This window comes from Falco cherrug, chromosome 6 (genome assembly GCF_023634085.1).
Source record: "Falco cherrug isolate bFalChe1 chromosome 6, bFalChe1.pri, whole genome shotgun sequence".
Classification (NCBI taxonomy): domain Eukaryota; kingdom Metazoa; phylum Chordata; class Aves; order Falconiformes; family Falconidae; genus Falco; species Falco cherrug.
Genome location: NC_073702.1, coordinates 19043993 through 19058348, shown reverse-complemented (window position 1 = coordinate 19058348; position 14356 = coordinate 19043993). Strand labels below are relative to the sequence as shown.

Genomic DNA, 14356 nt, shown 5'->3' with positions numbered 1-14356 from the left:
TGGAGGCTCTCAAATCTCTGCCTCCAAGACTTCCACAGCTCATCTAATACAAACATCAACCTGTAGTTAAAAATTGAGGCTGTAGTTCCACTGCTACAACTCAGAGGTTTTGTGCTGCGCTCCTCAGTTTTGTTTCCTGACACTGCCTAGAGCTGCACCAACCAATACTTACCAAACACCACTGCTCCAGCCCCAGGAATTCAGATTAATGCAAGATGGTGGCATTGAAGCATACCAGCTTACGGCAACCTCTATTTTGTACAGAGGTCTGATGCGCACAGGAAAAGCTTGCCACAACACAGGGAACTTGTGCAGTGTTTTCCACCACGCTGCAAGTGGATCTGTGGGATTCATGTTCTTTGGTTGTTTCAGTGTTCAAGGAAGAGCTATTGCTTGCTACTGTTGACAATATAATCCTCTGCTGGGATTTGTGACTAAATCACAAAGCAGCGTTATCCAAGTGTTTGTAATTCTACAGAATCTGATTAGACACAAACTCTGGAGGGACTCATTCAGCTATTAAATATATCTATATTTTTTTAAGATCAAATTTTAATCCCCTGAGGAAAAATAATACCTAGTTTCTGCACAAGACAATTTCTTTGTGTGGTATATTTTACGGTTTGTGTGTATTACGCCACAATAATTACTTGAGATAACTACAGGCTACAGTCAACCAGAACACACTCCAGCACTAATTTAGTTACTATCTAGTACCAGTCTCTCCAGTGACACTTGACCCGTGATTACTGGCAAGAAAAAAAGGACTTCTCTCACACCTTCCAGTTTCCTACCATGTTCAACATCATCTCCTCCTGCTTTGCAAAAGCGTCATCCTCACTCAGACCCAGTCTAAACTAGAGGAGCTGCACAAGGGCACAGTTCTCCAAGTCATACAGACAGATGCATGAATGGACATCAAGCCCGCCACATGCCCAGCCTCCCAACCATACAGCCTGCACGGACAAGCGGCAGAAGGGAGCACAAAGGAACTGCAGCTGCCTTTGAGACACCCCAAAGCTAAGCATTTGTCCACCGTTACATGAAAATGTTACTGTGATTAGCCTTCTGTTGTAAAGCCCCTCTCCCAACCTAACTGCAACGAGCTGGTGGTGAGAACACCCTACTTCTCTATAAATGTATTACAAGTTTCACAAAAGAAAATAAACCAGAAGCGTAAAGAAAACTTAAGCCAAGAAGGCAGAAGCAAAGAAATCAAAATGTTTCATCATCCAAGTGCAGTTGTGAATATATTGCACTTATGCATCTAGCTTTAGAAACAACTACTACTCTTGCCTCCAGAAACACTGACTAAATCTTCAAAGCTGTCCTAACACACACAAGATCTGCCATTAATTTTAATGAGAAAAGAAAAAAACCCTTCAGATGGCTGCCAACAATTCCAAGTAACCCACAGAGTATCTTGCCAACAGAGGGACTGACTGAATGGGCATCCTTAAAGAATTTAATTTAAGCTCATCAAAAGATTTAGCCTACAGCTAGAAGGAGAGAAATTCAGAGTTCACACATTTTTCACATTTAACTTCAGCTCATCATTCACAGAGTTCTCAACATGTTTTCTACCCACAATAAAGTTCACAGAACTGCAAACAAGCTAAAAGCATCAGCATGCCTGGCAGAGCTTCAAGGGTCCAAAAGCCAAATATGTGGAGTTTCACCCAGCATCCATAATTCATGATTTTGCCACGCTCTTTACAGAGTTCACTTCTCTCCAATTTTAACTAGGCTCCCTAGCAAACAGCAAAATACATGTCAGGTCACATTACTGATGCAGATGGCTGACAAGCAGCCTTGCTAAGGGACAGCTAGGAAAGGGCACCCTGTCATGGTAAGAAAGGCAGACACATTGCCCTGCGGGTGCTCTCACCCTGCAGCAAACCCTAGGCATCTCGATCCTCCAGGCGGCACGTACTGCAAGGCTGCAGAGGGTAAGAGGCGGCCGCCCAGCTTCGCCCTGCAGACAGACACGCTCAGCACTGCTTCAGTGGATGAACCTCTCCAGCTAGCCCAGGTCTGTCTGACTCGCAGAAGTGCTGTGGCACCTTACCAGGAGAAGGAAAAACAGTTTGGCCAGAAAGGTTGCAAAGGAAAAGCTGTAAATCCTACGCACACATACAGGGTAAGCCTCAAACAGTGGTTCAAAGTTCAGCGCATTAAAAAAACCAAGTAAATTCTCAGCTAAAGCAACTAATCAGAGTACAACGGATCTACCCATGAGCCAACACAAAGAAAAACTATTCTTTACTGGCTTCCTTCCTCTCAACTACTGACTTGCAACACAGTGTACCTACACAGTACTTTCAAGCCAGCTTCACTCCACCGCTGTATCTTCTGGGGATGGAGTATGCACCATCAGCTTACCAGCAGGACAGCACCCAGAACAGTTTCTCACAGTCAGCTTACCAAGGAAATCTCAGGCTTTTGACAATTCTTTGATGTCGCCTCTATAAATAAGAGCCACAAGTGGGACCTTGAAGCCTCTCAGATGGGGAGGAGCGAAACTACTCTTTGTGCATTAACCAAACAGTTGTGTTGGACTTGCCCAGTGGCCAAGTGAAAGATTGTCATTCTCTGGAAATGGGTATGTCTGAAATTGTATTTGAATGCCTGAGTTATTTGACCATAATTACACATACTATTATTCTGCAGAAATGACGCTACTTAAAAATGAAGAAATATCAATCAAGCGCCTAGCAGCAATTCTAAGGAACAAGGAGAACTGAAGTTGATGCACGTCCCACATAGTATCACCGTGCAAATACTTAACAGTGGTCTGTTTTCCAACATCAAAATGCCTCCTCACATACTCACCATCATACTAAGTATGCTGGGAGCAAAACCTATCTAATAGTTGAGAGTAAAGCCTCTGCTCTAGAGTTAATGTTAAAATCCCTTTTAAGGTATTTGCCACAAGGTATTTCTGCATTTGAAAACACAGGCAAGCATAAAGCCTGGACTTTGGTAAACTCAGAAGTAAGGTGTTGAGAAGATTATAAAATAGAAGAAAATAGTTTAAGAAGAATGATCTGAAGAGAAGCTTTTTTGAAAGGAAAGCAGTGCAAGTCTGTATGCTCTCTACCTGTGAAAAAGTTCCCTGCATTTGCCTTTCACCATGCTCCTGATCATCCGAGCTGTGGATACCCTATCTCTGGAAGTGTTCAACATCAGGTTGGATGGGACTTCAAGCAACCTAATCTAGTGGAAGATGTCCTTGCCCACAGCTGGGGGGGTTGACTAGATGACCTTTAAGGTCCCTTCCAACCCAACCAATTCTGTGATTCTATAAAAGCATGATCACAGGTTACTCATGGACCACTGCTTGTTCCTCAAGGACAATCTTATTGACTGCTTCTTTCTCCTTCCACCAGACAACTATTGCCACATGTATTTGGAGTAACTGTTAGTGGTGGTCTCATACATACCTTCCCTCGGGCCTGGAGCTTTAAGAGAAATAGGAATTTTTTCCTAAACACCTGATGAGGTCTCATAGCTTCTGTTTACTATTACTAAAAGCAACTACAACATAACAATCATTTTCATGCAGTATGCCTCATATATCTATGTATACAGTAGAAAATAAAATCAAGGTAAATATTCTTCAAGAGCATCAAAGAAACAAAACCCCTTTCACTAGTTATTAAGCTCCATTATGGGGGTAGGGGAAGTAGTTCCCCCATATATTTATTGGTCAGTTAACGCATCATTAACATACCGTGTAACATTAAAATAGCAGTCTAAAGGAGAACAAAGCTTTAATGATCTGACTGTTCATTAAAGAACCTTTGCCATAAGTTTTCAGTGTTAAGATGGAAAAAGCAGATTTTTCCAGAGCTACACCTACTTCTGATGAATGTAGAGCGTAATACTCAATTTTTTTTTAAACACAGTTATTTTCTCACCACTGCTATGATAAAACATGGAGCCACAGTAATAACCAGCAGGTAATGTACCTTTAATGAAAGGCTTACTGGCCCACAAAGGTTAGCCTAAGCCCTGAGGGAGCAAATTTCGGAAGAAAACAAGTCTGGAAATGCCACGGAGGCTCATTACCCTGTTTCTAGCCAGTAAGCCCCCAAACCACGCGCCGGCACGAGGCAGAGCACTTCGCTTATGAGATTACCATGGGTGTTCTCTGCCACAGAAAACATTTCAAAAATCTGCCATGAACAGCAGAACCAAGATTCAAATGTATTTCCCAAAATGCTTAAATCAAGCAGATTGGAAGCGGCCAATCCAATGAACAAGCACTGTCTGCAGCTCCATACAACACTGACTCGCAGACTGCCCCAAAACCAAAACACAACTAATGCTTTGTATTACACTGGTAATAAGCAAAAACCGACGAACTTCTACACCACATTAAAGATGATCACAGATAAAGAAAACGAAGAGGATGCAGGGGCTCTCATCTCAGTCAACACAGCCAGCCCCAGTGAAGTGCTCTTGCCTGTTCCCCCTCCCACTTGCTGACAGCAGGGCTGCAGATCTTCTGCTGGTGATACAAGGTGACTAGAGGATGTCCTGTGCTGCACACACCACAAACCAGGAAACTGGGTTATTTAAAACTAAAATCTAGATATTATAACCATTTGCGCACTTCTGAAGAACAAGTTGCGGTCCATTGCAGAACAAACTGTCTCTTCTTTACTGTACTATGTAACACCTGAGGTTAATATGATATAGAAAGACTCAGCCAATGTTAATTTTAAATTTCTGCAGCAAAGACAACTTTAAGACACTCACTTATGAATTCTTAGGTTTCAGAGAGAAAAAGCCAAGGATTTTTTGGCGCAGTTATATTTTCTACTCCACACAAGCTAGATGTGTTTATGGACTAGGAAAAGACCATTTATTCAACTGTGAAACAAGATGCTGCAAACTACTAAGTTGTCACTTGCATCAGAAAGCAAGAAGAAAAAAACCAAACAAACCAAATAAGCAACATCAACAAATTTTTTTCCTGTACTCATCCTTCTGAGTCACCCTTTCTCATACTGTTAACTAAAATAAGGTGTCTGCATAGCAAGAAGAGGAAGTCCTGTGGCAAAACAGGAATTAGAACAGACAATGCCATGACAAGACCATAGCAATTCACTTGACATCCACAGAGGAAGTTCTCTGTGAACAGAGTAATTCTTAGCAGAAATATACAAACAGCAGACAACTTAAGCTTCTCTTAAGACCCAAGAGTGGGAAGGAAGAAATCAATGTTTACTATGGGGGCTGGTCACTGTTTGTGAAAAAACTCAACTTGTTTAAAGAAGAAAAAAGAAAAGGCCCCGCAAACCCCACCTCCCCTCCATACTGGTTTCCATGATTTGCAAAATTAGCTATTGAAAAATTATCTTACTATAAAACTACCGCGAGTCCTACACTGTCACATGCTTATAGCATCCAGCGGCAAAGCTCACAGATAGGTCAGTGGTGCCACACTACAACCTACACACATCACCCAGCCATGGAAGAACTGAGCAGGAGGGAGCTGAAGCAAAGTAATTGGTCACTGGGGAGGTTAACACATCACACACATTTTGAGAGCTAGAGGGTTTAGATGTAATTCGGTTTAGGCTTTCCCTGACATGAGGATTACAGCCAGGCAGAAGAAGTAGTTTCATGACCATCAGCCAAAGCAATCAGCACGGATTGCATAAATATGGAGACTCTTCAAGGGCACCCATCATCTTCAAGTCAAGATTTAAGGAGTTATATTTGCATACATTAGTGTACTCATTTTAGAGGTTGCACATATACACTCAAGACTGTCAAGCAACATGAGCTGCTACATTAACGTTATACCTTTAGATCCTGCCCCAGAAATGCCACTATGATAAATACCAGGTGCAGCTACAAAACATCTTAAGGAAGCACTATCTATTTGTAAACAAATAATGCCACTGTCTCTTTGTTTAGCCAAATAAAGCTCAGAGAGAGAGGCTGAACAAGCAGACACGATAACCAAACCATGCACGAGTGCTGCTTCCCCCCACGCGGCAAGCAGGCGAATACATTGATTAAGACAGCTCCCATTCAGATGCATCCACACATGCTGCGTTTGGCAAGGGGCCATCATGAGGAATTTCTGCATGAAGGAAATTCAAAAACACATTCTGTTCGGGGAATTTCGCTGGGGAAGGAGGAGGCTAAAAGTGATTGTCTTAAAATGACAAGAGCTCAAATGTAAAAAACAATTTTGTAAGGCTTCAGGCTATGTTAGCTTTACTCTAAGCACAAGATGCCCAGGAAAAGCTTTAAAACAAAGTTCTGCACACCAATATGCTGCAGCAGTTTGTACAAAGTGAGAATGTGAAATCACCATAATATTGATGATGAATCCGTATAATGACTTGACTGAATTTTTTTAGAAGAAGTTCTATTATTGTCAGCCAGGAAAATACAACGAGCATTTTTTGTGATTGTTTTCTTTACAACATATACAATAAAAAGCTAGTTAGGGAGTTTCAGATGAACATTAAAGAAATCCCATGAGTCACTTGGCAATTATCTAAGTGGTTTGGGTAGAGGGATGTACATCTGGCAGCACATGGAATTTAAAGAAACCATAATAAATTGTCTATTCTTGTTGTCCATGTAAGTGTCTATCTCTGCCTCAAAGCTATCGTGTAGCCTCTTGTTCCACAGGACATCTAGGCTTTGTAAAGTAATTATCCTAAAAGGACATCTGCTGCTTTTCTGTTCCATCAGGTTAGCGAAATTTTTTGTAAACTGAGAACACCACCTTTACTGTACAATGTGATGCTCTCTGAACCTACTGCATCTTTGCCCTGGTTTCAGCTGGGACCAAGTTAATTTTCTTCTTAGCAGCTGGTGCAGTGCTGTGTTTTGGATTTGGTGTGAGAACAATGTTGACAGCACACGGATGGTTTTGGTTGTTGCTTGGGAATGTTTATACTAAGTCAAGGACTTTTCAGTTTCTTAGGCCCTGCCAATAAGAGGGCTGGAGGGGCACGGGAAACTCTGAGAGGACGCTGGGACAGGTGACCCAAACCAGCCAAAGGGGTATTCCCTAGCGTGGGATATCATGCTGAGAACATAAGCTGGGGAGAAAAGGAGGAGGAGGGGAATGTTCAGACTGATGGCGTTTGTCTTCCCAAGGAACCGTTAACGCGTGCTGGAGCCCTGCTTTCCTGGGGATGGCTGAACACCTGCCTGCCGGTGGGAATTAGTGAATTAATTTCTTGCTTTGCTTACATGTGCAGCTTTTGCTTTAGCTATTAAAATTGTCTTAATCTTAACCCATGAGTTTTCTCAATTTCACTTTTTCAATTCTTTCCCCCATCCTGAGGGGGGAGTGAGCCAGCGGCTGCATGAGGCTTAGTTGCCAGCTGGGGTTAAACCACAACATTCTTTTGTCAGTTACAGTCCTTCCTTACCTCTATTTGAACATCTGTGTGCACGTGTGTGTCTCTCACCAAGCCTCACTGTTCTAGCGAAGAGATGACCAAAACTTCAGCTGTGTATTTTAGGGACAGTAGCGATACTTATTTTATGCAGCTCATGAGCTGGACTCACTGGTATTAAAAAATGCCCTAGACTTTGTTCCTGATTTTAAATGGGTGACAGACAAAAAATAGACTCAAACCATGTGCAACTGAACCCAAATCCATTTCTTTAAGATGTACCAATTATTTTACCAGTCTCAAGTTCTGCAGACTGTAATGCAACATCACCAATCATATAATTTACACATTGCTACTGCCCTGAAAAAAAACCAAAAACATACAGGCTGTAAACAGCAGCAAGACATCAGTGCAATAGCTAGATCCCTGGGAAGAATCATGCAAAAGGAAAAGCAGCTTTTTTCACAGCCCAGCTTTTCATTAGGAAAAAGAAGAAAGTTTTAAGGAGTCATGCATCTCCTAATCAGAAGCAACACCTTTGGACCATTCTGGTAAGAAACCTCTGGGCTCTCTTCCTGCAGCATCTGAGAAGTGCTGCTTCACTTCTGCTGAGCAGCAGAAGTTCACTTCAGTTCTCATTTAACTTATTTACAAGGTATAATTTTAAAAAAAATGGATAACGAGGGGAATGAATCAGAAGTACAGAAGATGGACCAAAAAAAGGTTAAAAAGAGACTGAGAAAGAAATAACAGGCAGAAGAAAAATCCCACAGATTTAAGTTGGGAAGGAAGACTTCAATTTGCAAACAGTGCAGTGGCCCATTTTTCGCGCTGTCTCATACAATTAATTATCAAACCTATTTTCAAGACCTCCAAATTTCACTTCAAAGTTTCCATGAAGAAAACAACTTTCTAAAAGCTGAAGATGCTTATTGTGTGCTCTCTCCCAATACTGACAGGAACAAGACTCATACACAAAGGGTCATTATGCCCAGTTTCACTAAACAAAGCTGGGCCGGTCAAGTTGCCATTTCATTCATACATACTTTCAAATAAAACTGCCATGTTCTGCCCATGCTTGCTTTCTACGCTCCTCCTCCTGGGCGGATCTCTCTCCAGCACACCTTTCTTGATATTTGCATATGCTGAAGCAGCTCCTCCTTACTGTGTTGGTTTTTTGCCCTGTCAATTTTCCTTTTCCAACTTTTCTTGCTTATATCGTTTCTTCCCAATCCAGATAGGTCTCCAGCCTGGAGAACAACCAACCTGTCCCATTTAGCAGCAGTACAGACCTCAGAAGTATACATTCATATACGTATGTATGAAAGCATACATATATGTAGTTATGTGTGAAGTGCCGTGATTCGTACACTTGTGTGCACGCTCTGCACAAAGCAACGGCAGTGGGCCTAGCCAAGGGTCAGCCATTCCATTTGTCTGATCCAAGTATCCACTTTAAGCTGCAAACTGAAATTTAAGCAACATCTGTCAGCTAGAGGAATGCAATCAGCAGACAAGAGGCACTAAACAGCACAGAAAGCTGGTGTAATGCACTGGCACAGAAGAGAGCTTTTGGGGACAAAAGCTGGGAAGCAGCACGATAGGCTTTGCCTTACTCTCAAAAACCCTTTGAGCTCTTCTGGTACCACTAACATCTACCAAGCTGCACAAACCGTTTCATGTAATACCTCTACTAATTCTACTGGAGTTTTAAAAAACAGTACTGAAAAGTTGCTGGGTTTTGTATCTGCTGCACAAAAAACTAATAAACCTAATGACCACTGCTCTGCAAACCCAAAGATAAACATACATTGCTGGATGGGAAAGGAAGAAGAAAACATAAGGACACTATGAGACCGTACCGGTTAGTGTGACAGGGTCTCAGCAGCAGATCTAATTGTTGCCCAGTTTCTGTGGGCATTAAGGATAACGAGGGGTTTTGATGAGGGATAATGAGGTAGTTCAGCGTTTTGTATCTTCAAAGTCAGGAGAAGTCAAGCATAAACAGGGAGGCCAACTGTCAGTTTTAAATGAGGCAGAAGGATGACTAAGAGGAAAAGAACCTTTACCTGCAAATGCAGGTTCAAAAAGACTTTTAGAAGGATTTTGTGTGTGTATGTGTGCACGTTAAGTAAGTCTTATTCTCTGTTCTACTCACATTTGTGGGCCTTTTTCTTCCGTTGCAAAGTCTTCGCGGTTGTGGAAAATGGAGTAAAATAGAACTGGCCCAGAGACAATATTTTTGGTTCTACTAACCCCATAAGCAAGAATATAGCCGGTTTTTCAAGAGGTAGCAGAACCACTGTTTTGACTTTGCCAGTTCTTTACTCAGGGAAGGATGAGAGCAGTAGGGAATGCCACCCTACAATGTCAGTTGTGATGCTGCCTTGCTTCCTTCAAAACAAACGCCACCATCCCGCTCCATTAGCACTTAGCCTCAACACTTTTGTCTGGCACCCAAGAAACAGAAAGCGTACAACAATTCCCCACGCTTTCATTCCCTGAATGAAAGGCCAACCTCCTCCCTAGGAGGTTACAAGCACCCCAAAAGGACCACCACAACTCTATAATGAGTTAGAACACACACTGTGAAGCAGACTCCTGTTGACAATAGATCCAAAGCAAAGGCTGGTTCTATACTCATGAGGAAACACAGGATTTCTTTTCACAGTAGCATTAGCTAGATGGGGACTATCTTTAAAGTATTCCTGTCTGCCCTGAAAGACAAACTCAGTATGCGCTAAAAAAGTTGGTTTCTTCCTCATTAGCATTTCTTAAAAACAAGTAAAAAAAATATACATCTTTCAGCAAACATGGTCTCAGAAACATCTCTTGAATACAAGTAATTCTGTTTATTCCGATTTCATCTCTACCATTATGAGAGTGCTGTCATCTTCATTCTTGATTTCTATCTTCAAGAGGTTTTTAAAACAATAAAACACCCTCAGGCTATGACTTTATACATGAAGGTCAAAGCATAAAAAAGGCTTTTTATGAAAATTGCCCAACTAGTCAGGTGATTCATCTAAGCTGCATATAAACGTGGCGCCACTTTCTAATAACTAGTTATTTGAGAGGAAAAACAGAAAGCAAATTTACTGCTTTCCCTATTAGTCTACCTAAAGCACAGCTAAAGTAAGTTAGGAAGAGAGCATGTTTTTGTGTTTGCACAACAAGAGCAGACTAGCAACAAGTATGTGGTACATTAACACGCTCCTAAATGCTGTTACATAAAAAAATAATTGCATAATACAGTAGAATAAAGATGTTGCCACACCTGAGTTTATTACCATTTGTGAAAATCAGAGATAGATGTCAAATTGGCTTACCTGACCTCTGAATGTTTACAAGCATTTCAAATACGGCCCTTACCTCCTTACCAGAATCATAGCTGTAATCCTTCTCCTCTTAAATTCTGCCTCATACCACACTGGACATGACAGAAGAAAACTGTGAATCTCCTTAAACATAACACACCATCATCTATCAAGCAAAAAAACCCCAACTTTCTTCAGCACAGACCCCACGCCAAAGGAAGAACGAGGGTCCTGGGGTGCAGTCTCATCATACAGCTAAACTTACAGAGTCACTAACTGCTAGTGCTGCAGGGACTGGTTCCGTTTGCCCCTTTCTGCCACATGCTCCTGCTACTTCCCTCATATTAGGCAGAATTTATTGAATCTCGCAATGGAATAGTGGAAGCTCTGCTGAGAAAACAAACCACCCTAGAAAACTGAACAGGAGAAGGAGCAGCAGAGCTGCTGGCTTAACTTCTTGAACTTACTTAGTCAGTAACAATGCAAGGAAGGCAGAAGAAACAGGAGCCTAGAGCAAGGGGAGGGAAGCTGAACCAGCTCACAAGCAGATCAGTGTTCTCTGTCTTACAAAACCACATCCCGAGAAAGCAAGGACAACCAAAATATAGCACCCGTTGAAAACCAAGTACCCCATTTTAAAGATTAATGAGAAAACCCTCAAGCTAAGTGTCAGAGGAATAAGGAGACTCTGTATTCCTGAACTTAAGACTGTGAGGCTCTTCTGTCAGTGTAACTTCAGTCATACAGGAGATGTAGGAACACAGAGATGTCAGACAGGAATAGTTGTAAGTATATTTAAATTTCCTGAGTCCACGCCACTCTGGCTGCCAAACCCGGCAGTGTAGGCTAGACATGCTGGGAGCATCATTCCCTTCACTGGGCAGACTGTAGCAGCCAAGCTCCCACTCACTGCCCTTGAAAGCTGCTGGGGCACTCCAATGCTTGCCTTGCTCAATTATGTTAAGTACAACAGCAATTCCTTAAAAGCAGGTCTTCAAAAGACAAGGTCTCTCTAGGCGCACAAGGAGAACAGCATTCTCCTCTGGCAAAGAGCATCTGTGAGCTGCTACTGTTACCACCTGGATAAAAGTTTTCTCATAAATGCCTCTGCCATTCACCAAGGAAATGAAGCACGAGGCAGAGGTGCGATGGTCAAGCCCCCACACTGCTCGCTTTTGACTTCCCTGCAGTCACATCACAGGCACCTGCAGGTGAGAAACACTGGACCAGACCACCACTACGATCAAAGACAGCTTCTAGTGCCTGTGAAGCTGCTCCCTGCCTCCAGGGAAAGCTGGGACCCTCAGGAAATCCTATTGATGGATACAGGAGGGAGTCTCTGCTCCTCGCAGAGTGCTGCCAGTCTAGGACAGAATTCGGCGCCAGTTTGTGCGCCAAGGCACCTCAGACCTATGGATAAAGTTACGGTCCTCGGGCACAAAGCACCTGTAGCCGGCGCAGCCCTCCTCGCCCTCGGCCGGCTAACGGCCGGCTGACGCGGTGCAGCGCAAGGCCGGCGGGTCCCCTTGCCCTGGGGCCAGCCAGGGCCCCGCAGGGGCTGGTGCGCAGCGGGGGGCAGCGGCCGCCGAGCCCACCCGCCCCTCCAGCCCCCGCTCCCGCCCCAGAAGAGGCCCCGAGCCGCCGGCACTACCTGGCGCTCAGACGGGCAGGTGCTTCCACCGGACCTCGCAGCCGAGGGAACAAAAACCCAGGGGCACGGGCACCGGAACGCACCGGCCGAGCGAGGGCCGGCTCAGGCGGACCTACAGATGCCTGACGGAAGCACCGAAACTTATTTTAGCCTTTAAAAACCACAAGGTAATACCGGGGCAACCGTGCTGCGCAACGCGGGCGGCGGGCGAGCGAGAGCGTGTGCGGGGGGAACAAAACCCCTCCGGCAGCCGCAGCGCCCCCCGCCCGCTGAGCAGCCGGACCCGCTCCCGGGCAGGGGCAGGGCCCGGGCCGCACCGGGGCGGCGCAGCGCGGTGCCCGCCCCGCCGCCGCCGCACCTGCGCCCGGGTGGCGGAGGCCGCGGCAGGCCGTGCCGTGCCGGTCCGCGCCGCGCCGGGGTCTCACCTCGTCGCCCCACTTGAGGACGTCCTTGTGGCGGTCGCGCAGGGCGCGGTAGATGTGGAGGAACTGGATGATGCCGTGCTTCCGCACGTGCTCCGCGTGCCGCCGCGTCTCCTCCCAGCTCAGCGGCGAGCCCTGCGAGAGCAGCCCCATGCCGGCCCGCGGCGGAGCGCAGCGGCGGCGCCGGGAAGAGGAGGGCGGCGGAGCGGAGGCTGCGCGGCGCGGGGTGCGCTCTGCGCCGCGGCGGCGGCGGCGGCAGGAACCGAGCCCGGCGCCACACGTGACGGTGGCGCGCGTCAGGCCGTGACTCAGCACTTTCCGCCGGCGGGCCCCGCCCCCGGCCGGCGCGCGCCCCGGGCGGGCTGAGGCGCTGCGCGCGGGCGGCGCGGCCCCGGCTCGGCGGCGTGTGGCGGCGGCTCGTGCCCCGCGCTCAGGGCGGCCCCGGGAGCCGGCGGGCAGGGAAGCGCCTCTGGGACAGCAAACGCCGGGGAAAGCGCGGCTCCGGCAGCGCGCCTGTGCGTGGCCGCCGCTGCCCCGTTACTTCCCTGGAGCGGGCCCCAAACGCGGGGGAGGAGGCGGCCCTTCCCTGCGGAAGGCCTGCTGAAATGGCGGCGGGGAGCGCCCTGCCCGGCCCCGAGGGCGGCCGGCGCCGCGGGCTGGGCGCGGGAGCGGAGGGGCGGCACGCAGCGTCCGCTGGCCTGCGGGAAGGGGCCCTTGCGCGGCAACGGTGTGACTGAAAGAAGTGCCTAAATAACGGTCCTAACACGTGGACCGTGGCCTGGAAGCCACCATGTATTTACAACAGATCAGAGCACACATCGCAAATAAATGGGGTGCCCATAGATACTCGGAGTGGGTGGCGGAGACCCTCGGGCCTCCCCAGGCACGGCAGCTCGGGGTCTACGGCCCACATCCTGCTGTGCCGAGAGAAAGGCCCAGCTAAGGAAGGTGCTGAAAGGGAGTTCTGTTAGCTGGGAGCTGACCTGGTGGGAATTGGAACAGCGTTCACCTCGGGAAAGAGGAAGGAGGAACATGCCACTGTGTGCATTTCACATTTGATAAAAAATAGAAGGAAGCCCACTGGTGCTACTTAAAATGTTTACTAAATGAAGAGACACAAATAAGGAACTGAACATTAACATGAAGAGAATGCTCTCAGTTATAAGAAACTGAAAGTCATTATGCCTGGACACTCATTTTCGTTATATTCACAGAGCTCTTTCATCGTAGGACTCAGGATAAGCGTGGCTGGTATGCAGTAGGATTGCATAGCTAAGGGTTTGAGAATTAGTAAAATATTTATATTGTGGTATAGCCCACTAATGGATGAACTGTATTATTGGATGTTTCATTAACTGAATGACTATACTGACAAGAACTGCTTGATTGTCTTTATTCCAGGATATATCCTCAAGGATAGGATGAGCTCCCAACACATTAAAATAATAAATCTAAAATACATTCGTGGAAAACATCAAATATTCAAGTAAAACCACTCGAGTAAAGTGGTTTATATCTTGGTTATGTTTTTAATGACCTAAGTTTGTACACAAAGGGCAACATTCACAGAACAAGAACAAGCAGTGA

General features: G+C 45.8%; 1 protein-coding gene across 2 annotated transcripts in view; it reads right to left on the bottom strand.

Moving 5' to 3' along the window:
• The window catches only part of GCLC (glutamate-cysteine ligase catalytic subunit), a 36212-nt gene extending 23161 nt beyond the window's left edge, over positions 1-13051 (bottom strand). Inside the window, exon 1 of one of the 2 annotated variants that reach the window (XM_055713857.1) lies at positions 12773-13051. In XM_055713857.1, coding sequence (XP_055569832.1) covers positions 12773-12922 — 150 coding nt within the window. In that variant the 5' untranslated portion in view covers positions 12923-13051. The remainder of the gene's footprint in view (positions 1-12772) is intronic. The other variant, XM_055713856.1, reaches the window with a different exon arrangement.
• Positions 13052-14356: the final 1305 nt, after the last annotated feature.